Genomic DNA, 27874 nt, shown 5'->3' with positions numbered 1-27874 from the left:
ACGCGGAGCCACGGGCCTCCACACAGGACACGCATGTGTCGGATGGCTCAGTTACGAACCGCCAAATTCCCATTCAACCGCCCGACGCAGAAACTGTCAGTACGGGTGCAGCCGAGTGTTTACAGCAATCCGTTCCGATGCCGCTTGCCGACTCGCCGCAGGTGGCCAACACACAAGAGGCGGCAGTCAGTCAACTGCAACTCGTAAACACGGCGGATGAAGCACGCGGTGTAGAGCATAACATAAACAGCCGCCACCTCGAAACTGCTTCAAAACAACACGAGGACCCGGACAGCTGCATACAAACAGCCAGTGCGGCTCCAAACAAACACAGTGAGCCTACTGAAACCGTGTCTTCGGACTTGCCGTCACCCGTTCCGAAGCAAGGACTTTCACATACTGATTACAGCCATGACTCGCCGACTCCGCCGTCTTCAGTGACACTTCGGACGCCTTTGCGACGGCAAAATAAAGTTAAACCAAAGGACTCCGTGGCTGGAAGTAACTCAAAAAGTAAAGTCAGCGCAAAAACTGGCACAAAACCTGCGGATGTAGGTTCGAAGTCCGACGGTGAGATGGACTGGGCTTCCTATGCTTCCCATCACCCACAAGTCTCGGACGATCATGAGTCAAGCTTATAAGTTTTTGTCCCTGAACATTAATAGAGTTAGGACAGATTTAAAATTAGCAATGCTACGGCAGTTTATCTATGAGTCCGAAGCTGATATTGTTCTGTTACAGGAAGTGTCTATCTTAAGTTTTCATGTATCAGGATTTGCAACAATCGTAAACACCGTGGCGGACGGGGGTACAGGTACGGCCATTCCATCACGAGACGGAATCCCAGTGAGCAATATCGAAATGTTGGACTCCGGTAGAGGCATAGCTTGCCAAATTTTTGACGTCACCCTCGTCAATATCTATGCTCCATCTGGAACGACCTTAAAATCAGAAAGAGCTAACTTCTTTAAACAAGACATCATATACTTGCTACGCCGCAACCCAACCCAGTTGATAATTAGTGGTGATTTCAACTGTGTGATCCACAGGAAAGACCAATCGCCAAACTTTAATTACTGTAGGGAACTACATGATCTGGTGCGTCACCTGCAGCTGAAGGATGCGTGGGAACTAAAATTTCCTACCCTGGTAAAGTACACGTACCTGACCACCACCGCATGTAGCCGTCTAGACCGTTTGTACATCTCTGAGAACATTTGCCAAAATGTTCTGGACGCCGATGTCATTCCGGCTAGCTTCTCCGACCACTGCGCCCTCTGTGTCACAATAAATCTGCACAAACAGCATACTAAATGGCATAGGACTCCGTGGAGCCTAAATGTTTCTATTCTCGCCGATGCCTTGCTACAAGATGTCATCTCCACGACATGGGCGGATTGTCTCAAGCAATGCTGCAGATATCCGAGCAAGACAGCCTGGTGGAATGATGTGGTCAAACGGAAAATGCGATTATCTTTAAGAAACTACAGTTGGCAACGGGCGCAAGATGTCAAACGCACGATTGATTTTTACCAAACAGTACTGCGAGAGTTGTATGCGACTACGACACCAACCAACACACAGCTGACGACCATCAAACAAATAAAGGCGAAGCTTATAGGCATAAAGCGAACGCAGCTTGAAGGACTGAAGATCAGATCTAAAGCAAAATCGCTTCAAGAGGACGAACTTGCATCGCTGTATCACCTCATAAAACATCGTGCCCATCGCAAGCGAGCTTTTATCGGGGAGCTGGACACAGATGATGGACTCCGTTTGACCCGACAGAGTGATATTCTTACTGCAGTTTACCGGTACTTCACGGATCTGTACTCGCAATGCGATACATATGGTGATGACGGCGGCGATATCGTGAGTGCTCTGCCCACCGTAGTCACGCCTGCGGACAACTTGGCGGTCGTACGCGATTTTGCTCCAGACGAAGTCCTTGAACTGATTTCTGGCTCGCCATCAAATAAATCCCCTGGCCCTGATGGTTTGCCACGGGAATTTTATGTGCGCTTCTGGCCCATAATCGGACACGCATTTACAGAGATTCTCAATGAAGTGATGCGAGGGAGTGACGTGCCGGCCGAAATGAAGGAAGGCCGAATTGTATTGATACCAAAAAGCAAACACCGAAAAACCTTAGATAACTTCCGACCTATTACTTTACTCAATTTTGATTATAAAACCTTCGCCAGAGCACTCAACAGCAGATTGTCCCCGTTAATGAAGCAAGTGATTCACAACCATCAATCATGCATTCCTGGCCGCACTATTATGACGCCCCTTTCGGAATATAGAGATGTAATAGCCATAGCGTCAGTCACTAACGTGAATCTCGCATTGCTGTTTATCGACTTTTGCAAGGCTTTTGATCGCGTCCGCCACGAGTACCTCCTACAGCTACTGCAGCGGTGTGGTTTTGAGCAACGGGTTATAAATGTCGTGCAACATTTCGTCACGGGAATTACAACCAGAATCAGCGTAAATGGACAGCTTACTCAACCCATCGAGGTCCAAAGAGGAGTGCCGCAGGGGAGTCCTCTCTCCATGATGTTATTTGTTTTATCGCTCGAGCCGCTCTTACGCTCTATTCATGACAAACTTGCAGGCCTTTCGATCGCCGGGACGTCCTTTGTGGTACGTGCTTACGCCGACGACGTCGGAGTGTTATTGCGCAAAGACGGAGACGTATCAACCCTCAAGACCGCGGTAGACGAGTACTGTCGTGCTTCCGGTGCTAAAATCAACGCCGGTAAATGCACCTTTGTCAACATTCGAGGATTCGACGCAGTTATTATACCTTGGGCGAAGCGTGTCGAAAACCACACCACTCTGGGGATGATTATCGACAAATGCCCGCTAAAAATGAATGCAAAAAATTGGAAGCAGGTCACCAATAAAATGCAAGGTGCCATCTATGAAAACAATTGGCGGTCCGTTAACATTCTCCAACGCATACGACTCCTCAGCAGTTATATATTCAGTAAAGCGTACTATATGGCCCAACTATTTCCAGTCCCCAAGATGCAGGCCAAACACGTGATGAAACTCTCTAATAGATTTATCTGGCAAGGGCATCTGTTCAAAGTGAAATACACCACGCTGACGTCTTCCAGACAGGCCGGCGGACTAAACATGCCTGACATTAACCGAAAGTGTACTGCGTTATATATTGAACGAATCACCCATTTGTTGGACAAGGAACCTCTCAGCGTAACCAGTTGGCTCTTCCGAACCTTACAGCCCACCGATACGCATCCACCCATTGATGTAGGCAAAATACATTACAAACTACGACATGTCAAGCAGTTTTTTCTTGAAGTAAGCTATATTGATGGACATTATTGCACGCAGGATTTACCGACGACGCACCTGTTATTAAAAAGATGGACATCTCCAATAGTCCGGAATCCCATTGAACTTAAATACCCGAGTGTTCATTGGAAGGCAGTTTGGGACAACATAAGTTTAACCGTCCACACTGCTGAAGTGGCGTCCACATGGTATAAAGTGGTAAACGATGTTATACCCACTAATGAAAGGTTGCATAGAATCGGTTTAAGTGACAGTGATAAATGCGTCCGCTGTGGCCTGGTCGACACCTTACGCCATCGCTTCACTTGTGGCGGTCATCTCATTAACTGGAAATGGGTGCAGCAGAGGCTGGGCCTGATTACCCGCAGCAGCCCAGCCAGCCACTGCACCGACATCCTGCTCTGGCCGGACGCGAAACATTTTCCCGCTACCAAGAACAACACCGTGATGTGGATGTTAGGACAGTTTGTGACATATATCATCATCCACAATAGTGAAGATAATCTCATTAGTTTCGAGGCTTACATGAGAACGGCACGCTGGAAGATGAAACGTTACCCAAATTGCAGGAAGATGTTTGCTAACATGTTAGACATAATTTTTGAAAAACAAGGCGTAGGGTAATTCTCGATGCCGGTAAGGACACAAATCACATGCAAGACTATGTAGCGAACAAAATACACAACGAGTAAGGGGTTATACCAGTTCCTAGGACTACTCCCGACTCCTAATGGTGTTATTAACTTCATTATGACATTTTCATTAATTAATGTTCCTGTGCATCTCTTGTTATCCGTTTGTGTGCTCCAAATGACTTTGAGTTTGGACGGTTATGAATCAAATGACAGAACTGTCATTCCAGTTAAGACAATCAATTATATATATGTTTACGTTTCGGATCTATGTCTCTGTCTGGACTGAAGAGGCTATTGTCAGTTTACTATTTATGTTCTATTTTGTAAGCTTACAAGTGGCACTATATTGAAATGTGTTCTTCAGTCTATTGTAGGATACAATTTGTGTTGAATCAGTTCCAGCACTTCAATATTTTGTTTTTGTGCTTATGTAGATATATGGTTGTTTTAATAAAGGTAAAAAGATAAAAAAAATGGCGTAGTGGTCAGAGTATCTGCCTAGTAAGTAGGAGACCCGAGTTCGAATCCTGGTCTGGCACAAATTTTCAACTTTCTCCATTGATTTCAATCAACGCCCGCTCGCAGCCAAGGTCTGTAAATCCTTTTTGTGTTGTACATACAGTGAAATTTCTCAACTACTTTACAACTGTCAGTTCCTTTTTGAACTGGTTTCAAGTGGAAGCCAGCACTGGGAAGTGCAGTGTGTTACGCACGCATGTCCTCGGTGAACTTGGCAGCGGAGGCGGGCGCCTTGTTGACTTTCTCGGGGTCCAGCCAGCGGTACTTCTCCTCGGGCAGCGGCAGCGGCGCGATGAAGCGGTTGATGAGCTCGAGCACGGCGTCCTCGGCGCAGCGCGACCGCAGCTGCAGCTGCTCGATGGCCTTGTCGCGCGCCAGCTCGGCCACGCGCAGCAGGTCCGCCACCTGCACCGCGCCTTCGGACAGGCCCAGCACGCGGACCTCCGACATGCTCTCCAGCACCGCGTCCACACGGGACTCCTTCAGATCGCACAGCTGCCACACACCAAACGCCGCCCTCAGCTCGTCGCATGGCAGAAACAAGACTACACTGGAACCAATCTTTCACTTTGATGATGATGATGATGTCTGGTTTGTGGGGCGCTCAACTGCGCGGTTATCAGCGCCTGTACAATTTCCCAACCTTTGCTCAGTCCAACCTCGCCACTTTCAGGAATGATGATGGAATAATGAGGACAACAGAAACACCCAGTCATCTCGAGGCAGGTGAAAATCCCTGACCCGCCGGGAATCGAACCCGGGATCCCATACTCTGGGCCGGCCGGTGTGGCCGTGCGGTTCTAGGTGGTTCAGTCTTAAACCGCGTGCCCGCTACGGGCGCAGGTTCGAATCCTGCCTCGGGCATGGATGTGTGTGCTGTCCTTAGGTTAGTTAGGTTTAAGTAGTTCTAAGTTCTAGGGGACTGATGACCACATATGTTAAGTCCCATAGTGCTCAGAGCCATTTTTTTTATCTTTCACTCTGAGGCAGTGTTCCAAGTCGGGGCTAAAATCTAGTTCCTTGCCTTACAAACTGAGTAATCCTGTAATGCAGACAATCTGATCAAAAGTATCGGGGCACCTGTTCGTGGACATTAATATGGGATATGCCCACCCTTCGCTTTTGTGAAGCGTTGATCTCCGGTGGGGCCACTTTCAGTGAGGTGCCTAAGTATCTTCGGTGGAACTGCAGATCATTCCTGTTCAAGAGCCGAAACCAGAGAAGGTACTGAAGTTGTAAGTAGGCTGTTTAGGTTTTTATGTTGGTAACGTCAAGTAGCGCTCTGTATGAAAATCACTGATTGTGCTGTGTGCAGTCTGTGGCTGGTTGGCATTGTTGGAATATTCGCTATTGTAGTGTTGGGCAGTTGGATGTGAACAGCGCGTAGCGTTGCGCAGTTGGGAGGTGAGCCGCCAGCAGTGGTGGATGTGGGGAGAGAGATGACAGAATTTTGAGAGCGGGCGATCTGGACGTGTGTCCATCAGAAAGAGTAAATTTGTAATATTGTATATCATGAACTGATATATATATATATATATATATATATATATATATATATATATATATATATATATATATATATATCATTTGCTAACTATGCCTTTCAGTAGTTAGTGCCTTCAGTAGTTTGAATCTTTTATTTAGCTAGCAGTAGTGGCGCTCCATGTATTGCAGTAGTTCGAGTAACGAAGATTTTTGTGAGGTAAGTGATTTGTGAAAGGTATAGGTTAATGTTAGTCAGGGCCATCCTTTTGTAGGGATTTTTGAAAGGCAGATTGCGTTGCGCTAAAAATATTGTGTGTCAGTTTAGAGTTGATCAGAATAAGTAAACAGAGAAATGTCTGAGTACGTTCAGTTCTGCTCAGCTGTTTGAAAATCAAATAACGTAAGAGGTTTATCAGCACAGTCATTCATAATTTTTTCTAAGGGAGGTTTCATATATCGACCCTTAGCCGAGGATACCTCACTGGAATCTTCTGATTTTTTCTCGTAGTTTGTGTAATTAGTGTAGCTATTGTTTATTGCGAGAGCGTAATTGTAGAGAGAATTTCCTTTGTAGTTGTAGTTCTTCATTGTTATACAGTAAAACAGTTGTGGAATGCATGTAGATTTGCACCAAGTATTTCGCAGCTGCGATTGCAATTAACTAGATATTATTTTCAGTGCTATGTTAATGTGTTTTCTTATTTTTACTCTTCAAATCGTGCTTTTCTTGTTATCGTGTGACATATGTGATAATTATGGCGTGTGAAAAACGTAACACTAGGCTCCAAAGTAAATTGAGAAATGATAGTGACGACGAGCTTAGCTTATCAGCATCACCATGTAATGAATTAACAGACATTCGAAATAGTAATTTGGTAATTGTGCATAGGGAAATGGAGCGGGTGGCAAATAATGGTGTAGACAGTGAAACAATTAGTGAACAGGGAAGCATTAACGATCGATCGGTCGGCAACAGCTCGCCTCAGGATTCCGAAATGACAGGACACAATCTTGCAAATACTGTAGATTCAGGTTTTGCGTCCTCACCGTTTTCTCAAATAAGTCAAGACACATTTTCTGCTTTTCACAATGCGAATATTGCCGGTTCAAATGCACTGCCGAATAGCACTGAGGAACATGTTTCAGACACCAGTGCGTTTTTATTACAATTAATGCAACAAATGGGACAAAAGCTTCAAAAGTTAGACACAAAGGAACAAAATCTTCAAAAGTTAGACACAATGGAACAACACCAGAGACAAACACAGCAACGCCAGTGCTTTCATACAGAGCGCTACGTGACGTTACCAACATAAAAACATACTTACAAAGTTGGACGTTGTGGTATTAAGCGAAGTCGGCCTTCTAACCATCCCAAATTAGTATCGCTGGGTTCCGGTAGGGACTCCGAGCATGTTAGTTCGTTTCAGGAGATGTTGTTGTCCGCTAACACTTGCTTCATAGCTGCTGCTTTAGGACAGGTCTGTTCCTCTATCATACACAGTAAACAATGCCGTAAAATTCCTTCATATTCTTTCGTATGTCGCTTTTTCTGAAGTGCAGTAAGAGAACAACTTATTAATTACAAAAAGCACCCCCATAACGTATTGCAGCCTCCTCCGCACTTCACTGTTGGCACTACACATGATTACAGCTGATGTCCTCTAGGCGTTCGCCACACCCATATACGTTCATGAAATTGCCGAAGAGTGTAGTTGATTCACCATTCCAAATCAGTCGTTTACAGTTATCCACTGTCCAATGGCGTAACTCTTTACACAACCTCAAGCACTAACTGCAGAAATTTGTAGCTGACAAGTAATTCCTCGACCACTGTACCCCCTTATTTTAACTATCTACTCACAGTAATTGTGCTACGTGGCCTGCTGGTAGCATTTTGGATCTCACGAGTGATTCCTTCCCGTGATTTCATGCGATTTTCTACAGCCACCCTCCACACTGATCGATAGTCCCTGCCCGTCAGTAGGTTAGGTATGCCTGGTCTCGGTTTAGCTGTGGTTGTCCCTTCGCGTTTCCATTTCACAATCACATCGCCAACACTCTACTGCCAAGCTTTAGAGGGTTTGAAATGTGCCTAATGGATTTTGTTACTCAGTCACTGACCTCTCCTGACCTACCATTCTACTATTACTGCTTCCCAACTGACAACACAATACTCTCCGCACCGTTTTATACGTGGTAAGTAGTAGTCAATTCCATATTACATAGCGGTGTCCGGATATTTTGGATAAGATAATGTATCACTTACTGCTCGCTTTGTGTGCTCTTCGTATTGGTCATTGTTTACACAGGAGTCAGTTTCCAGTATCTGGGGGACAGTGGTACTCATTGAGCCTTGAAGTGATGGACCTTGAAATTCCTCTAAATGGTTTTTGGTCCAGTTCTACGAGGTGCCCTAAGCTTGTGATTTTCCGTGGAAGTAAGTTTTTCTTCCAACACACGTTGAAAAAAAGCTTCTAAAGGCACTGACATATAGCAATATCTTCCACAAAGCGCTATTAACAGTAGATGGAAATGGCCAATGGAAATGCCTCAGTTCTGTTTGTCAGCTGTAAGGGCTGAATGTTAAACACTTTTGTGGAATGGTCTGGATCTCATGAAATGATGGCTCTCGCGTGGTGAAGAAGAGAAGTCGTGTGCCTACTGGAATGGAGACAGTGTATTCACAGGATGCTTCATTGGTTTACGGGCGTTGCGTCGAATAATGCCATGAAATGTGCACAACATTTCAACCAGACAGCTGCTCGTCATCTTCAGGTGCTTACTTGTGTGTTGGTGAAATAGCTCGCCAATATATGCGCTGGCTCGCTAGAAAAGCGCAGGTGCCAAACGTGGGACTATAGCGTCTTCCTTGGATTTAATTCACCAACTCTGTCCACTCTTTGCAAGCACACATGTGAAAGTCCACGCAAAACTTCGCCTCTATAAAGCTACAGTCCATCCAGCGACGTTTTACAGGTGCACCACGGGGGGATGGTGTGTGTATCCAGCATCAAACTACTGCAGATTTTACAAAATCGATGCTTTCGTCTCATCCTTGGGGCACGCAGGTGGGCAAGGGTCAGTGACTTGCACCAGGAACTCGACATACCGATTATCCAGGAACTTATCATCTCCCACAATTGCAAACTTTTGGACAAATTGGACGCACTAAGGCCTTCAACAGGACAGCTGGACTACACCGGGACAGTCACACCTACACATTGTCATCACATCCGAGTACCTCGAGGCATCGTCGAGGCGCTACAATAAAATGTTAAATGAAGTCAAATGAAATCAACCGACCCCTTAAATCAGCTCAAACCTCACCCCAGAAGGTGCTTGAACCTCTCCGTGCCCACAGCCTTCTTATGCTTAAACAAAGAGTGAATCACCCATTTACCTCTCACACAGGAAGTCCAGCCGCCAAGGTGATAGCACTTCAGACACACAAAAAAATCACCATGTCAATAAGCACCTGAAGGTGACGAGCAGGTGTCTCGAAATGTTGTGCAACTCTCACGACATTCTCCGAAGCGACGCCTGTGAACTAATGAAACATTTATTACGCCGGGACGTCCTCAGATTATCCCTAGGATATTTCTAATGTGGGCAATAAGTACTCTATGACCAACTACGTTACTTTTCAATTAAGGAATGGCTACAAGAATCAATACTGCGTTTCCCTGTACTGGCGCGGAATTTTGTTCAGTCACTCTCGCAATTTTCTTAAACAGTGCTGCAGTTTAGTGAATGGTGCATGTGCTCAGCAGGATAAAGTCTAATAGCACAGTGTCGTACCGTTATCTAGCAGGAGATAGTTTGAGTTTAAAGCGACTGACTTGGTTAGTCTTAATTAAAGCCAATAAATTCCATTTGTTATATGGAAACTTGAAGTGTAATGTTATTTGTGTATCTTTTGACAAAATGACTTTGAACTGTAATCTTGTTTGGTGGAGAGGGTGTATGAACTGTTAGAGGTGGCATTTTCCAGTTCAGTGGTCGGATCTCAGAATCTTCTTGAGAGTACTTAGGTTGCTACAAGACTTTAATTATTGAATTTGGTGTAGTGAAAAATTCCACACGTTCAAATGAGGTTGGCTACAGTTTATTTAAACTGATTCGCTAATGTGGCAACGCAGAGGATTAATTCAAGTCAATCAGTAAAAGACTCTGAGTTAATCTACAGAGCAGTACGTCACACAGTATGTCTCACGCTCTGCAGATTGCTTAGCAGTGCATGGATTCTGTCCAGGATCGTAATTTGGGTTCCGGATGACGCTAAGAAAGTTCCGAGGCGTGGAAAACAGGAAGTTTCAATCTGAACACATGTCATAACTCGAACTTTCAGCCTGACGATATATTTCACACATATTCCAAACTTCACAGGAGGGTCCTAGAACCGTCTTGCATCACATGAAGGAACTTGAGAAGAAACCAAAGACATTTGCTAAGTCATTTTCCACCATAATTTTCGGTTATCTTGAAAGGAATTTGTCTCATTTCTTTCATCGTCTGCATTTGTTATAGCGAGGCTGTTTTCTCACTCTCTCTGTGCCGTGATGTATACATTGCTATCTGAAGCTTCCTGGGAGATTAAAACTGTGTGCTGGACGGAGACTTGAACTCTGGACCTTTGCCTTTCACGGGCAAGTGCTCTACCAACTGAGCTACGCAAGCACGACTTACAACTCCCCCCCCCCCCCCCCCCCCCCCGCACCACACAGCTTTACTTCCGCCAGTACCTCGTCTCCTACCTTCCAAACTTCACATAAGCTCTACTGCAAACCCAGCAAGACTATCACTCCTGGAAGAAAGGATATGTAGAGACATGGCTTAGCCACAGCCTGGGGGATGTTTTCAGAATGAAATTTTCACTCGGCAGCGGAATGTGCGCTGATATCCTCCAGGCTGTGGCAAAGTCGTGTCTCCGCAATATCCTTTCTTCCAGGAGTGCTAGTCTTGCTAGGTTCACAGGAGAGCTTCTGTGTAGTTTGGAAGGTAGGAGATGAGGTACTGGCGGAAGTAAAGCTGTGAGGGCGTGCTTACGTAGCCCAGTTGCTAGAGCACTTCCCAGTGAAAGGCAAAGGTTCCGAGTTCGAGTCTTGGGCTAGCACACAATTTTAAACTGCCAGGAAGTTTCATATCAGGGCATACTCCGCAGCAGAGTGAAAATTTTATTCTGGAAACTTCGCTATCTGTTGTGGTGACAGACCGGAAAATTTTCCTCGAGCTTTCTTCTCTGTGTTTGCTGATTTGTGCGTATCCGAAAATGTTTCCTGTTTGACATGGCTCAGAATTTCACGTGATAAGATTGTGGATAATTTTTTGTACATACCAATCAATATTCGCTTCACTTTTTCTTTTTTTGAGACACGCTTTTGGGTCACTGATTACATCATTTCACCTGTGGATCTTGATTCTGTATCTCTGTACTTATAGGACTTTTCTTTGTAGAATTATAGAAAGTAAGTTAAGTGTGGAAGAGAGAGCTAAGATAACATAGCAATATGAAGTTTGGAAATTTCGTTGCAAAGATTGTGGAGAATGGATTGCAGAAATTGACCGATGTTAGATGTCAAAAAGACTCTATTTTTAAAATTGATGCTACAAATAATATCCACAGAAGCTTTGTTTTAAATGTAAAAACGAAGACAATATCTGAAAGTTTTTATGTGCTGGCATGAGCTGGCGCCAGCGTACCGTGCGGCATAGAGGTCACAAGAAGATCGATCAGGGCAACGACAGACTCTCTGGAAACGGGCCGCCAACGTCCTCTCGGCCACCAGTGTTCAGATAGCCGCCGAGGATCGGAGGGCCAGTTAGTTCGAGTCTGTCATCGAGCGTGTCGCCGAGTTAGAGCCGCAGTCACAGCCTCTAGCTCCGAATCAGACAGCAAATAGCGACCAGAATAGTGTTCATAGCGGACTTTGTACTTCACTAGAGTGAGGCTAAAGTGGACTAGAATAGAGAGCTTGTACGACAGCACATGGAAGAACAAGTTCAGTAGTTTTTTGTCTATGTTAATAAATAATCCAGTTAATAATTGCTTGCAGTTAGTGTTATAGAAAGAGGATACCACTCACCGAACAACATCCTCTCCTTGCTTACCTTGGAACAGATCTACAGTGACAACGAGACGAAATAAAAGCTGGCAACGAGGATTTAACAGATGGCAACGAGGATTCAACATTGGTGACGAGAATAATTTTGTGCTGATATTTTGCTTGCTTCTCTTGTGTTTCAGATTGCAGGGGTTTATAATTGCTAATGAATTGTTGTGTTCTTGCATGTCTTCCAGGAAGGGAGACGCAGAACTAATAAAATTTCTCTCTTTTTTTTCTATAACTTATTTGTGTAAACCATGATTACACCGCCCCCTCCACCTCCTGCTCCGCGCCTCAGCCGCAGACGGCCAATGTAATGGCCTAACACAAGCTTTTCAGTTTCAGAATCAAGAAATTGTTGTCTTGTTGACGATGGTACAACAACTTCTGGCTGTACAAGCAGTGTCGTCCGCACAACAGAAGCCAGCCGACCGACACACCCGACAAGTGTCGCCGAACAGCATACCACCGTTGCGGCAATTTAACGACACAGAAGAAGAATGGCATGAATACCTGACAAATCGCATTCAAGGTACTGTGAAGCTACAATACCTCCTTTCGATTGCTGGGTCCCTAGTGTTCCGGTTAATACGAAGACTCTAATAACTTTGTAGCGCATGTTATATTGACAGACAATGCATAGCCTAACTTGTTCTGGACACATCACGTTTCAAATGCTTTAAGAGACAAAGTAGCCCAGAGGAATGTGGTATCAACGTTCGATATCACACTTGTTAGGGGTTGCAGATATCGACCGCGGCGCGTAATAGATATCGCTGGACCCGAGAGTCGCGACTAGCGCTGCTAGCGCCGCTCCGCGGCTTGTGACAAGTATCTAGCGAGCTCTCGTCCACTCTTGCTCGGGACGTCAACTAGAAATGTAGCATAGCCTTCTGCTGATAGGAAGCAACCTCTAACAAGGCGCTTAGTCAAGTATGGCATAAGTAATACCTCTCTCGACATGTTTGTAATTATATGTATGCAGCATATGAAGAAGTATGTAACACAAGTACAATATATATTATTTTTTACCAACGACTACTAATTATTTCAGTCGTTGCAGAAAGATAGAGACCTTGCAGCCAGCTCCTTACCGACTTCGCTGCCAAACCTGCAATATATGTTTCTATTTAGCATTGACCACATATCATCATAACAAATGACGACGAGAATCATAACAAATGGTGACGAGGATGACGGTCCAGTTTTTTTTTTTTTTTTAAAAATAGGAGAAGACGTTTATTTCATTTGTGTTTGCAATATTTCTAGACTATTTACCCGGCTGCGTCACCTATCCTCTCCGATTTGTATGACTGCCGTGGCAAAGAGGTACGCATTTTCCGCACAAAACGTGCACCTCAGCAGAATTACCGTGAGTGGGTAGCAACTTTGCAAGGCGTCACTCACGACTGTGAATTTTCATGTTCTTGTGGAATATCATATTCTGGCATCATGGTCCGGGACGCTACTGCGCAAAACGTGTCAACACACTCTTTTTCGAATGTTGTCAGAAGCACGGCTAAAGTGTCATCTCGAAAAGCGTGACTTTTTCAAACTGAACTATAGTACTTAGGTCATGTGATAAACAGTCAGGGTGTGTACCCCCTCCCATCTCATCTGCTTGCAATCCGTGATCTGCCTGTTCCTCGGGATGTGTCTGAAATGCAGTCAGTACTAGGTAAGATGAAATAGTACATTCGCTTCATACCAAATGCCACACAGATCACGGCTCCATTGCATCGTTTGCGTCGCAAAAATGTTCCTTTTCTCGGGACTAAAAGCTGTCACGACGCGTTTCAGAAACTCAAAAATGCTTTGCTTAGTGAGAGATGTTAGTGCATTTTGATCCTGTCAAGTAGGTAGTTTTGCAAGTCAATGCTTCTTCCTACGGAATCGGCGCTGTGCTTTCCCACAGAATTGGTGCACAAGACAGACTTATTGCTTTTGCCTCAAAGTTGTTATCTCAAACTCAGTGCAATTATTCTCGAATTGAAAAAGAAGCTCTCGCTATTGTGTATGGTGTGACAAAATTCCATCACTATTTGTATGGTCACAGGTTCTATTTAGTGTCAAATTACAAGTGATGCAGTCCATGTTTCATCCGTCAAAGCCGGTTCCTACGCGCACTGCTCAAAAATTGCAACTCTGGCTGGACTTCGTTACTTTCGCAGTATCTATATAAAATTGTGTACAGACCTACGACAAAGCATGGCAATGCAGACGCCCTATCTCGCTTTCCGATTGCCCATACTCTGATTTTGATGTACCCCACATCTTGTTGGCAAACTGATGCGCAGGGCTCTGAATTGCTGGACTCTTTTCCCTTGCACTACAGTAAGATTGCACAGGCCATGGAAGCAGACCCAGACCTCAAGATTTTTTTGGATTGTATTCGCACGTCTTGGCCTTTTTCACTGAACAGTATCCAGAGCTCAGTTGTGCGCCGATATTTTGCACGTCGGCTTATCCTTTCAGTTCAACAATGGACAATCCCGTATGCTTATTCACAAAGTGTTGCAAAAGGATGTGTTGCGATTGCTCCACCATGGACATTGGGGAATTGTTCGCATTAAACAGTTAGCGCGACAGCACTGTACTTGGCAGGGCATGGACACCACATTGAACATATGACGTCACAGTGCCGCGCATGCGCAAAGAACCAATCCGCTCCGCGACAGACAGTCTAAGCTTGGCCTAAGATTCAATCGCCATAGCAATGAGTGCACATAAACTTTGTAGGACCACTTTTTAACACTCGTTGGCTCATAGTGGTGGACTCTGTTAGCAAGTTTCCATTTGTGGTGCCTATGAACTCTACCACATCACATGGTACCAAAGCATTGTCCTCAGTATTTTGCATCGAAAGTTTGCCAGAAGTACTAGTTTCGGGAAATGGACCACAGTTCACTTCACGTGATTTTGAACAGTTTTGTGAACGAAATAGCATTCGTCATATGACAAGTGCTCTGTTTCAGCCACAGTCCAACGGAGAAGTAGAACGTTTCGTACATACTTTCAAGCCACAGATGTCCAAGCTTCGCACCACCCTCACGTGGGAACATACACTGTAACTCTTTCTCGCCTCCTATCGCTCCCACCCACGAGATGGACCATCACCAGCGGAACTTCTGCATGGCCGCCACCATCGGACGCTGCTACACTTGCTACAACCACCATAGCACCCGGCGCCGCCAATGGTCTGCAAGTATCGATTTGCGCCGTGCGATCTTGTTCTTTTCGGGGTTTATGGCAACCTTGGGCGCTGGGAAAGAAGCATGATCCAGGAACGCATTGGCTCATATATGTGCTTAATTGCAGATCCCGATGGTTTGCAGCGCCACCACGAGAACCAAATTTGTGCGTGTCATTTCCCCCGTGAGTCTGCTACTTTTCTTCCCCAGATTCACGGCCTCATGGGACCACGCGGCCTTCGCAGCCACCCGCTGGTGCCAGTAGGGCACCCCAGGAGGAGCAGATGGACGATGCGCCTTCGCTCCCGCCGTCGCCTCTCTCCGACCCCATGGACCTGAACCCGCCATCGCCATCGCTGTGGCCGTCGCCGTCATCGTCCCAGCACACGCTCTCAGGCCTGGATGTGTACCCTGGCAGCAATTTTCCAGAGGATGTTTCTGTTGCTTCGCAAGCCAGATGGTGGGGTACGGTCAGGAGTATGCCGTCCTCCACAGTCACAGCTCCCAGCCCATCTCGACGTCGACCATCCTGCCTCCCTCCCCATTGTCGTTCGCAGCCTCACTACACGACAAGGGTGCGGCATTTGCGGGGGGGGGGGGGGGGGGGAGGAGAGGAGGACCGTGCTGACATAACCTAGTGCCAGCACACCATGCGGCATAGAGGTCACAAGAAGATCGATCGAGGCCAACGACTGACTCACTGGAAACGCGCCGCCAACGCCCTCTTGGCCACTAGTATTTAGATAGCCGCCGAAGACTGGAGGGACAGTTAGTTCTCGAGTCTGTCATCGAGCATGTCACCGAGTTGGAACCGCAGTCCAGCCTCTAGCTCCAAATCAGGCAGCACATAGCGACCATAATAGTGTTCATAGTGGTCTATGTACTTCACTAGAGTGAGACTAAAGTGGAGTAGAATAGAGAGCTTGTACCACAGCACATGGAAGCACAAGTTAAATATCTCTTTGTTTATGTTAACAAGGAACTCAGTTATTACATGCAGTTTGTGTTATAGAAAGAGAACACTGGCCACCAAACAACATCCGCTCCTACTTCCCTTGGTACAGCTCTACAGAGACAACGAGACGACATGAAATTTTATATGCACCGTTTCCCTGTTCCCAATTCCATGATGCATGTTTTTATGTCTTTCGTTACAATAAATGAAATACTGCCCAAACACCCCATGTAAATTCCTTGTGGGCTTCATGACTACACTGGTAGTCAACGGAACAAAAAATCCTGGTAGTAGGCGGGTTGAAATCCAAGAACAAAGAACACATTGAGTCTAGTTTCAAATTTCACCGCATGTGTTGAGTTTTTCTTGGTATTTGCTATCCAAAATGCTTCAATGGACGATTAAGTTTTCGTTGCAACGTCATATTCGTAAACCATAGTTTGCCACCTGCATTGACATGATTCAGCATTTCTTTTTGACTTCATCCAGCAAAACCTGAACAACTCGCAATGCCGCTCTTTCTCTTCGATAGTCAACTATTTTGGAACAAATGTTACGTTTTACGTTTCAGACGTTTCGTACCCAAAACCTCTGAAAAAAATTCATAGAACGAACCAATTGACACGCCATCATAAGCAGCGGTTTCTTTCAGAATCATTTCTTTCACTTACCTCACGATTTCAACGGTTAATAATGTGGTAGAGCTTCCAGGACGTTTAGTCATCTTCAACGTCTTCGCGGCCTTCGTCCAAAAGCTTACACAACTCAGAAATATTTGTGTTTCCTTACATCAGCCACACCAAAAGTAATTTTTAATGTTTCTAAAAGTTTGCTGCACTTTATTTCTCACCTACAGTAAAATTAATACAACTTCTCTGATCTATTTTTATACAAAATAAATAGTCGCCGATACTACCAAAGCGCATAGTCTTTTTCACAAGTGACAACAGACTAAACGTGCAATATGGTTAACACTGTACAGATATTTTTCAGACGTGTTTACCAACACAAGAAAGAAAAAGTCGCGTGAATCGGGCTGATATAACATGGGAAATTACAAAATTTCTGTCACTTTTTGAACACATCTCAAGTACCGCTTTATTTACATATATAAAAATGGATGTATCTGTGTATGAGTGTGTATGGTCGACTCTCATTTCATATCTAACGCTCTGCCTATTTTCTTCGTGTACAGGCAAAGGAAGAGCTGTACAGACCGGAACCAATAACCTTACGTGAAGTGGAAGCAACGATCACTGTTGTGCCTTACCCAGTTGATTACGACAACATGTTGTCAATACGAGGGTTTTGTGTGAAATTTCAACCGATGTCAAACAAAACCACAAGATCTGTTGGAAGAATTATTAAATTTCAATGGAGATTTCAGCTAATAAGGTAGTTACACTAATTAGAAAGTAGAAAACGACTTATCGAACGCTGTACAGTAATACCACCTTAAAAAGTTTGTAGGCAAACACAGGTGTGGAAGTATATTTAGAGTCGCATTGCTGTACGAATCTAGTTAAGATACTTTGTTCGCCTACATTTCGTGCGAGGACAACGGAATAACAAAAATCTACCAATGTAAGATGATCCTCTCCATCTCGTTTGTACTCCTGTGCATCCATATAATCTTTCGTACCCATTTCGCACTGCAAGCAAACAGATAAGGAAAATTTCCGTAACAGCGTGGGGTACTGTCGTTCGCCCCCAATGATAGTACTGACCCCGTTTGTTGCATGATCTTCACAAGACTCTTGTTGGACAGTTTAGCTGATGTATAAACATTCAACATAAAACTCTCAAGATATTCATCGATGCTACACCCCTTCAGTTACGAAGTATTCTTTACGATCATAGGAAGAGATATCGGATACTAGCAACAATCATCGAGTTACTAGAATGTTCATTGAATGGTTCTACCTCAGTTGTAGAGTGATGAAGAAGCTATTATATTGCTGAACGTAACACTTATACAGACAAGCTACAGTGATATCTTACCATCAGTTACCTCAAGATAAAAATGGCTTGTAATAGTGTGTGTGTGTGAAATCTTATGGGACTTAACTGCTAAGGTCATCAGTCCCTAAGCTTACACACTACTTAACCTAAATTATCCTAAGGACAAACACACACACCCATGCCCGAGGAAGGACTCGAACCTTCGCCAGGACCAGCCGCACAGTCCATGACTGCAGCGTCCCTTGACCGCTCGGCTAATCCCGCGCGGCTTGTAATAGTGCTATATAGGATTCTACTCATGGTATAAATGCTTTACAAATTTCTAATTTAATATCCCCCGTCTAATGGATGTTGTCAAACCGCCTTACGGTTTGATATCTCATGGTTTGCTGGATTCTATGACACGTAGGTAATAATAAAATAGCAATGCTCATCTAAAAATTTAATCGTGCGTCTTTTGATGGGTTCCCTTTATTTAACTTCCCTTTATTTAACTGTTTGCGACAATGTCACAATTTTGGCAAGCGGCCTTTGCTAAGTTTGTGGAATAATGGTTTTGTAGATACCACCATGTGATGAAGAACCTGCAGAGACTTGAAAGGCAGCTCGTGGGTGAATAAACACTTAAAAAAGTAATTCTAATTGATTGCTGTTTCTGGATGAATCATAATATCTTTAAATTTCACTCGCAAAGTTCAACAATTTCCAGAACGGATGAAATAAGTTCACTCGTTCTGCGTTTCTCGATAGTTTAGTCTTAGTACAATTCGTGATCATTAGACTACAAGCCTAAACCGCTTAGAATATCCTTCCTTTTTCCTCTTCCAGTTCCGCTAATGAGATAAAATAAGACTTACTGAAGAAAAATTTTGCCTAAATGTGTGAAGGATAGTGACTGTGGCTAAAACGAAGGTGTCGACGCAGATGAACCGTTACTTACATCTTTGAGGAAGTTCTCCATGTCTGTGAGAACTGCGTCGGCTTTCTCGAAAAATTCCGGAATGCGGAGTGACGTCCATGTGATGCTTGAGAGGCCGTCTTGGAAGGCGCGGTCCAGCTTGGCCAGGTGGAGACGCATCAGCGGAATGTACAGCTCCGGAATCCTCTTCCTGCGAGTTAAAGTTGTCATTACGGCAAACAGCACCCTCTTCTCAGTGAGGAGAGGATAAAAGCAAACACGGATTACAAAGTTCAGCGGCAAACGATCCACACTTTTCTCAAATTAAGCTAGATTCGAGGTCACATATTCGCGGTTATACTCGCTACAAATTCTAGAGTACTAGACTGATACTATGCTCAACTTAATGATACGTAGCTGCATATATCTGTTTGTAATAATGTATAAGTGTCTTCATTTTCCCCTAAGCCTGCATATCATTGGGTAAATCTTCGGATCAACAACAGTGAGAATATCTTTTGCCGAATATTCACACTGTACGTCACGGAACAATGCTCCATAAAGCTGTGGGAATTCAGCCGTAACCAGACATTTCGGATGAAAACTGTTCAACCATTTTAGGAGCGAGCCCGGAAGGGCTGATGGAAAGCTTTTTTTCTCCTTAATTATAATTTCATTCCCTTGTCCGACAGGACGAGGGCGAGCTGACAACGCAGCGATCCTGCGCTCTTCGATCAAAAGAATTTAAGGAACGCAAAGGTGGGATACAAACTTTAAGAGGATGAACTACATACAGATGTTTTGTGATACATAAAGGAACGCTTTTCAATGGGGACAGTTAAAATAACGCACAGGAAAAGGTTGTACGTCATTTAAAAACAATGAATTTTGAGAAAATTAAAACGAACACTATTCTGTATCATGCTCCACTTCCATTTTGAGGGACCTGCAATTAGAATGAGTAATGCGGAGAAGGAGTATGGAGCGGTCTTTTGAGGTAGTTAAAGTATTTGTGGAGCTACGAGGTTCAATAAATTTCTTCTATTTCCATCAATGATCGTAAAATATTTGGGCCTTAGACTACCGGTTTCGGTCATCAATGACCAACCTCAGATCTGTTTTATAACATCTCCTAATTCCTAAAACAGATCTGAAGATGGTCACTGCCGACCGAAATCGGTAGTCTAAGGACCAAAAGTTTTGTGCTCATTGTAGGTGAAAGAAGAAATTTATTCTACTCTTCCTGGATCACTGTTTAATCCGCGACTATTTCGCAGCTTATGAAACAATTGAGTTCAGCTAGGTTGGGGCAAAGCCATCGAGTTAATCAAGATGGTGCTGTTTGGGGACGGTAAAGCGATCCCACACACGTTATACATCGGCAGGACGAGCCAAGCGCGTATGAATACACTGCAAATCACTATGGAAGAAATATACATCTCTGCCTGCCATATGGTATTTCTTCAACTAAGATTTGCAGTGTAATCAAACACATTTGGCTTGCCCAATCAGTAGACAAAGTGTACGGGAGCGTTCTACCGTCAATTATCCGGCTCGCTTCAAAGATGGTTGAACAGTTTTAAGGCAAAATATTAACAGCAGACAGAGTTTGGCTACGGCTGAATTCTTGTAGTTTTATATATCAAGTAAAACACCGCGAAAATATGAAGACTCACAGTCCACAATGCATTTCAAATGACGGAATTCGTCGGAACGTTACCCTGAAAGTTACCATTAATCGTTATCGGAAAGAAAGTCTTGACGATGATGGAGTACACTGGCGTCGTCTGCTAATATTGAAAGTCAGACCCCCTCTTGCCACGTTCGCTCAGGCCATAATACTGAATTTTGTGCTCACGTGTCTTATTAATCTTTATTTTATTGCTTGGCTTGTTTTGTGATAGATAGCGAAGGTTGCATAAGTATTTGACCTTTTTTCTACGAATGTTCTCCTACAAAAAATATCAAATATCCGAAAGTGAAAATATAATTAGGTTTCACAATACCTACACAAAGAAAAAGCCCGCGCTGCCATAAGAAAGAATATAAATAGGTAGAAAAGGTTTTTTTAAGAAAATTATTTCTGTAGTGAAAAGTCACTTCTATTGAGTGAGAAAAAAGTTCATTTGACAATATTTTGGCAATAATAAAGAAACCAGGACACAAAAGATTAAAAAAGGACGTATCTACTGCCTCCGAAATCTTACTTGACGTTTTCGTAAGAATATATTTTGTAGAGCATATGAATGTTGGTGTTCGGATACGTTTAAACGACATTTTTCCTACTCTTTCAGCTGCCTGCAGGGGGAAATTTACCAGACGACCTTTGCCAAGAACATTCGCAATGAATTTTTTTCTGATTATGTATAACATTGGTAGTTCATATCATTGATAGTTCCTTAATGCTGATACTATATTCGGATCCTCTGTAACGCAGACTATCTCTCATAACCTCACTTTCACCGTTTAATAGTGGGCTGAAGAGTAAGACCCTATGTTGACGTACCATCTAGTGTGAACACATCACCATTAGGGGTGCCGTTCTGTTCCATGACTGTCCGTTGACGTCCAACATGAATCGTCCATAACGCTGAAAATATTGAGTATACGCGACAGACTGGCACAGAAATTATCCTTCCGCACCAAGGCTACTGTACTGACAACGAACAAAACAGTTACTCAGTTTGATAGACATTTGTGAAGCTATCGCGATGTAGTATTATAGCCTCAATTTCAAGTAAAATAAGCAATGTAATACATTAGCGCTGGCCGGCCGCTGTGGCCGAGCGGTTCTAGATGCTTCAGTCCGGAACCGCGCTGCTGCTAAGGTCGCAGTTTCGAATCCTACCTCGGGCATGGATGTATGTGATGTCCTTAGGTTAGTTAGGTTTAACTAGTTCTGAGTTCGGTCTCTGTGGCCGTGCGGTTCTAGGTGCTTCAGTCCGGAACCGCGCTGCTGCTACGGTCGCAGGTTCGAATCCTACCTTGGGCATGGATGTGTATGATGTCCTTAGGTTAGTTAGGTTTAAGTAGTTCTCAGTTCAGTACCACAGTGCTTAGAGCCATTTGAACCATTAGTTCTGTTGTTAAATTGAAGCTAGAGTTGACTTAATTATGTTGTGGGAATGTAACTGACTGCAGTGAATTGAAAAGTAGAAACCGTTGTTCATGTATGAATTCCTTCGTTCCTCTTAATGTGTCATGGCAATTTTAGTTCACTCGTCATGTGACGCAGGCTTGTTTACCCTTCCCAGCGATTTTGATTTCCATTTCCCACTCATTCCAAATCACTGCAGAGAAAAAACTATGGCCGATATGTTTCCATTTTTCTTGCCCAATCGGGTTGTCTGATGCAATGGTGAAAGACGCTGGACTGGACTCTGGGAGGAACGGTCACTTAGATTTGGGTTTTGCGTTGTTTTCCTAAATCGTTATAGGCAAATGATGGAAAGAGAGACCTGCTCGAATTCCTTTCCTATTCTTGTCCGTCTCTAAAGACGTATTTGTTGACGCGATATTGAACTACATTCACTATGTTCTATAGAGAGAACTATTTACGACTACTCATAGAAAGGAGGTTTAGTGTCTGCAACCAAGCAGTATAAACTTCTCTAGATGTTTACTACGAAAACCAAAGCACAAATACACTGAGGTGACAAGTCATGGGGATATCTCCCTATACCGTGTCGGACCTCCTTTTGCCCGACGCAGTGCAGCAGCTCAACATAGCACAGACTCAACAAGCCGTTGGAAGTTCCCTGCAGAAACAGTGAGCTACGTTGACTCCGTAGCCGTCCATAATTGCGAAAGTGTTGTCGGTGCAGGATATTATGCAAGAACTGACATCTGGATTATGCCCCATCAATGTTCGATGGGTAGCCAATTCATTCGCTCGAATTGTCCAGAATGTTCCTCAAACCAATTGCAGACAGCTGTGGCCCAGTGACATGGTGCTTTGTCATCCACAAAAATTTCATCGTTGCTTAGGAACATGAAGTCCATGAATAGCTGCAGATTGTCTCCAAGTAGCCGAACATAACAATTTCCAGTCAATGATGGGTTCAATTGGATCCAGTTCATTCCATGTAAACACAGCCCATACCATTAGAGAGCCACCACCAGCTTGAACAATGCCTTATTGACAACTTTGGTCCATAGCTTCGTTGGATCTGCACCACACTCGAACCCTACCACCAGCTGTTACCTGCTGAAATCAGAACTCATCTGAGCGCAAGCAACGGTTTTAAAGTCGTCTAGGGTCCAACTGATATGCTCTGGAGCCCAGAAGAGGCGCTTCAGGCGATGTCTTGCTGTTAGTAAAGGTACTCGCGTCGGTCGTCTGCTTCCTAACGGATACGTTCGCCGTACGTTCCATATTGATTTCTGCGGGTATTTACCGCAGTGTTGCTAGTCTGTTAGCACTATGCAAACGCCGCTGCTCTCAGTCGTTAAGTGAAGGTCGTCGGCCACTGCGTTGTCCGTGGTGACACTGTGTATCACGCAATACCGATTTCCCTAACAATTTCCGAATTGGAATGTATGCGTGATACTACCGTCATTTATATACGCTCATATCGCTACCTCATGACTTTCGTCACCTCATTATATAGTAGCACGTGTGGTACTCCTAGTTCCCTATGCAAACCACCTCTTTCCTCGGCAGTTGGAGAAGCTTGCCCCCCCCCCCCCATCCCCCCCCCCCCCCCACACACACACCCAATATCCCTGTCTACAAGCTCTATTGGCGCTCAAGTAAAAGGACACAAGCAGCATGTGTGGAAGCAAATTCGAAAGCTATCCGAAAAGTAGCTTCCATTATCTTATATCATGGGAAGAGGGGGAGGGAATGGGCCAATCTCTGCACTGATTCACGTAGGAAGCTGCTGTGGAAGAACGTGCGCCACATTACGCACAATGCTCTATTTAAATGGCGGTTCTGTTCCATAATTCCTCCTGAATGCACGCTGCAGTGCTGTAACGGATAAACATCTCACATATTCCAACACACGAAAACTCTTTTCTTCCTTTGTTGTCGTTTTGCCAAGGCACTGTATTTGTAATGCCAACTGCTGGGCACAGTGCAAACTCGGTGAGTTTACAGTTTTATTCATGCACGAGTCATAAGCTCAACATACAAAAACTTAACCGTTTGTGCAGATATGTCGCATCCAGGTTAAGCCACTCGTTGAGGATTTGATCGCGCAGTTTCACCAAATTGCGAGAATATTGATGACGGTGTTTATCAGCTTTTCCAACATGTTTCCCAGATTTCCTATGGGTTCAAGTCAGGTGATTTTGCAGGCCAATCGAGATGTACACTGCTGGCCACCGTAAATGCAACACCCTGAAGGAAGCATCCGAATCAAGTGAAATTTACGCAATGGGTTTGCAGCGATGAGATATGCAACTGATTAGAATTTCAGCGTAGACGCACATCACGCCCGCCTGTGGCGCCACCTCATAGCGCCATATAAGGCTTGGCGATTTCGACGAGTGTACGTTCGGCACGTGTGTTTACCTTGTGGTTGTTTCACAAGACGATCAGTTATGCCTCGTAGACAACAGCGAACATCTTTTGATCAAGTATCCGAGTTCGACAGAGGAAGGATAGTGGCTTACCGAGATTGTGGATTATCATACAGAGAAATCGCTAGTCGTGTTGGACGAAACCAAACAACTGTAATGCGGATATGTGACCGTTGGATGTAGGAGGGTACGACGGACCGACGTGGTCGATCGCATTCACCTCGGTGCACCACTGCACGTGCTGATAGGCAAATTGTGCGCATGGCAGTGACGGATCGCTCAGTGACATCCCGAACCATAGAAAAGCACATTGCGTCTGTAACGCATCATCCAGTGTCTGCGCGTACCATTCGACGCCGTTTACAGCAGAGTGGTCTGTCCGCAAGACGTCCATTGCTTCGTCTACCATTGACGCAGAACCACAGACGTCTCCGTCGCCAATGGTGTGATGACAGACGGATGTGGACGGCAGAATGGAATGACGTTGTCTTTACTGACGAGGCACGCTTCTGTCTGCAGCACCACGATGGTCGGATTCGAGTGTGGAGATACCGTGGAGAGAGGATGCTGGACAGCTGCATTATGCACCGCCACACTGGTCTTGCACCGGGTATTATGGTATGGGGCGGTATTGGATATTACTCTCGCACGCCTCTAGTACGCATTGCCGGTACTTTAAATAGCCGGCGCTACATATCCGAGGTGCTGGAGCCAGTTGTCCTTCCTTACCTTCAGGGCTCGGCCACAGCCATATTTCAACAGGATAATGCGCGACCACACGTGGCACGCATTGTCCAAAGGTTCTTCGTCAATAACCAGATTGAATTGCTTCCCTGGCCGGCTCGATCTCCGGATCTTTCGCCGATAGAAAACATGTGGTCCATGGTTGCTCAACGAGTGACCCAGATTACATCCCCAGCTGCCACACCAGATGATCTTTGGCAACGTGTGGAAGCTGCTTGGGCTGCTGTACCCCAGGAACACATCCAACGTCTCTTTGACTCAATGCCGAGACGTGTGGCAGCGGTGATCTCCAACAATGGCGGCTACTCTGGCTACTGATTCTGGCAGGAACCACATGTCACAGACGTCTGTAAACGTAATCATTTGATACTTGGTCAACATGTTATCTACAAAATAAATCTTGTTGTGCTACCTCTTGTCTTTCTTGGTGTTGCATTTACGGTGGCCAGTAGTGTAATAAGATGAGGGAGTGCTCAGAAGGCCAGTAACATATTTTTCCAACCCGATTAACTTCGCTGTTGTCTTGAAAAACAGGGATATCAGTAGCATACTCGTCATGCAGGTCTTGATTGAAAGGCACCACCTGATCATTCAGAATGTTGAAACAAACATGCTAGGTCATAGAAGTAGTCATCTCAGTGAGCGGACCCGATTCATGATGAGAAAAGCACACACAAAACATCACAGACCCCCCTCCGGCTTGAACCTGACCATGCAGACATTCAGGGTGAAACGTTTCATTTTGCCTTCGGTGCACTCGACGACATCTACATCTACATCTACATGGATACTCTACAAATCACATTTAAGTGCCTGGCACAGAGTTCATCGAACCACCTTCACAATTCTCTATTATTCCAATCTCGTATAGGGTGCGGGAAGAATGAACTCTTATATGCGTCATTTGACTATAGGCAAAAACGTGATTCGTCGAATCACATTACGTTCAGCCAGTCAGCTACTCCCCACGTTCAAGGATTTCTAACCCTGTGAAGAAGCGCAGCCTTATGAGCCTGTTTGAACAATGGCCTCTTGCAAGGAGACCAACGCCAAATGTTCAAAGCATGTAGTTCCCGTCGCGTTCTTCTGTCGCTGACAGGTTGGGATAGAACTTCATTCACTGCCTGCAGTAATTCCTGTTGGGTTTCAAAGTGATTTTGATTCACAAGCCGTAAAGCGCTTCTCCGATCCCTGTCAGTCCGGGTATTTCTGACGCCGTGTTCTGTGGCCACGCATGTTACACCACTGTTTGTAGACACGCTGAGCAGTCCGCCGTGAAACACTAACAAACCCAGCAAGTTCACACGTTGTACGGCCTAGAGCACGGACAAACATGACTGCCCCTTTTTGCCACTCTGTCACGTCCTTACATTTACCCTTGCTTACGTACAATATCCACTTAGAACATAATTGTCTCACTGGTCACTACTTCCTTAAGCTCACATAGAGGTATTGCGCGCATAGTTGAGCACGTCTACTTCTACATCTACGTGATTACTCGGCTATTCACAACGAAGTGTTTGGCAGAGGGTTCAATGAACCACCTTCAAGCTGTCTCTCTACCGTTCCACTCTCCAACGGCACGCTGGAAAAACGTGCACTTAAATTTTTCTGTGCGAGCCCTGATTTCTCTTATTTTATCGTGATGATCATTTCTCCCTATGTAGGTGGTTGCCAACAGAATGTTTTCGCAATCGGAGGAGAAAACCGGTAATTGAAATTTCATGAGATGATCCCGTCGCAACGAAAAACGCCTTTGTTTTAATGATTGCCACTCCAATTCACATACCATGCCTGTGATACTACCTCCCCTATTCCGCGATAATACAAAACGAGCTGCCCTTCTTTGTACTTTTTCGATGTCATCCGTCAGTCCCGCCTGATGCGGATCCTACACTGCACAGCTATACTCCAGGATAAGGTGGACAAGCGTGGTGTAAGCAGTCTCTTTAGTAGACCTGTTGCACCTTCTAAGTGTTCTGCGAACGAATCGCAGTCTTTGATTTGCTCTACCCGCAATATTATCTATGTGATCGTTCCAATTTAGGTTATTTGTGATTGTAATCCCTAAGTATTTAGTTGAATTAACAGCCCTCAGATTTGTGTGACTTATCGCGTAATCGAAATTTAGCTAATTTCTTTTAGTGCTCATATGAATAACTTCACACTTTTCTTTATTCAGGGTCAATTGCCATTTTTCGCACAATACAGATATCTAAATCATTTTGCAAGTCGTTTTGATCATTTGTTGACTTTACAAGACGGTAAATAACAGCATCACCTGCAAACAATCTAAGACGCCTACTCAGATTGTCTCCTATGACGTTAATATAGATCAGGAACAATAGAGGGCCTATAACACTTCCTTGGGGAACGCCAGATATTACTTCTATTTTACTCGATGACTTTCCGCCTATTACTACGAACTATGACCTTTCTGACAGGAAATCACGAATCCAGTCGCACAACTGAGGCGATACTCCGTAGGCATGCAGTTTGATTAGTAGACGCTTGTGAGGAACGGTGTC

The 27874-nt window shown here is 44.6% G+C and overlaps 1 protein-coding gene across 1 annotated transcript in view; it reads right to left on the bottom strand.

The window, feature by feature from the left end:
• LOC126235215 (dynein axonemal heavy chain 8-like) overlaps nt 1–27874 on the bottom strand; it is a 570318-nt gene that overhangs the window by 373152 nt on the left and 169292 nt on the right. The window contains exons 13-14 of the mRNA XM_049943945.1: nt 19119–19287; nt 4673–4973 (exon numbers count right to left, since the gene is read on the bottom strand). Of these exons, the coding sequence (XP_049799902.1) occupies nt 4673–4973; nt 19119–19287 (470 nt within the window). The remainder of the gene's footprint in view (nt 1–4672; nt 4974–19118; nt 19288–27874) is intronic.

This window comes from Schistocerca nitens, chromosome 2, assembly GCF_023898315.1.
Source record: "Schistocerca nitens isolate TAMUIC-IGC-003100 chromosome 2, iqSchNite1.1, whole genome shotgun sequence".
Taxonomy (NCBI): Eukaryota; Metazoa; Arthropoda; class Insecta; order Orthoptera; family Acrididae; genus Schistocerca; species Schistocerca nitens.
This window is presented reverse-complemented; position numbering and strand designations above follow the sequence as displayed.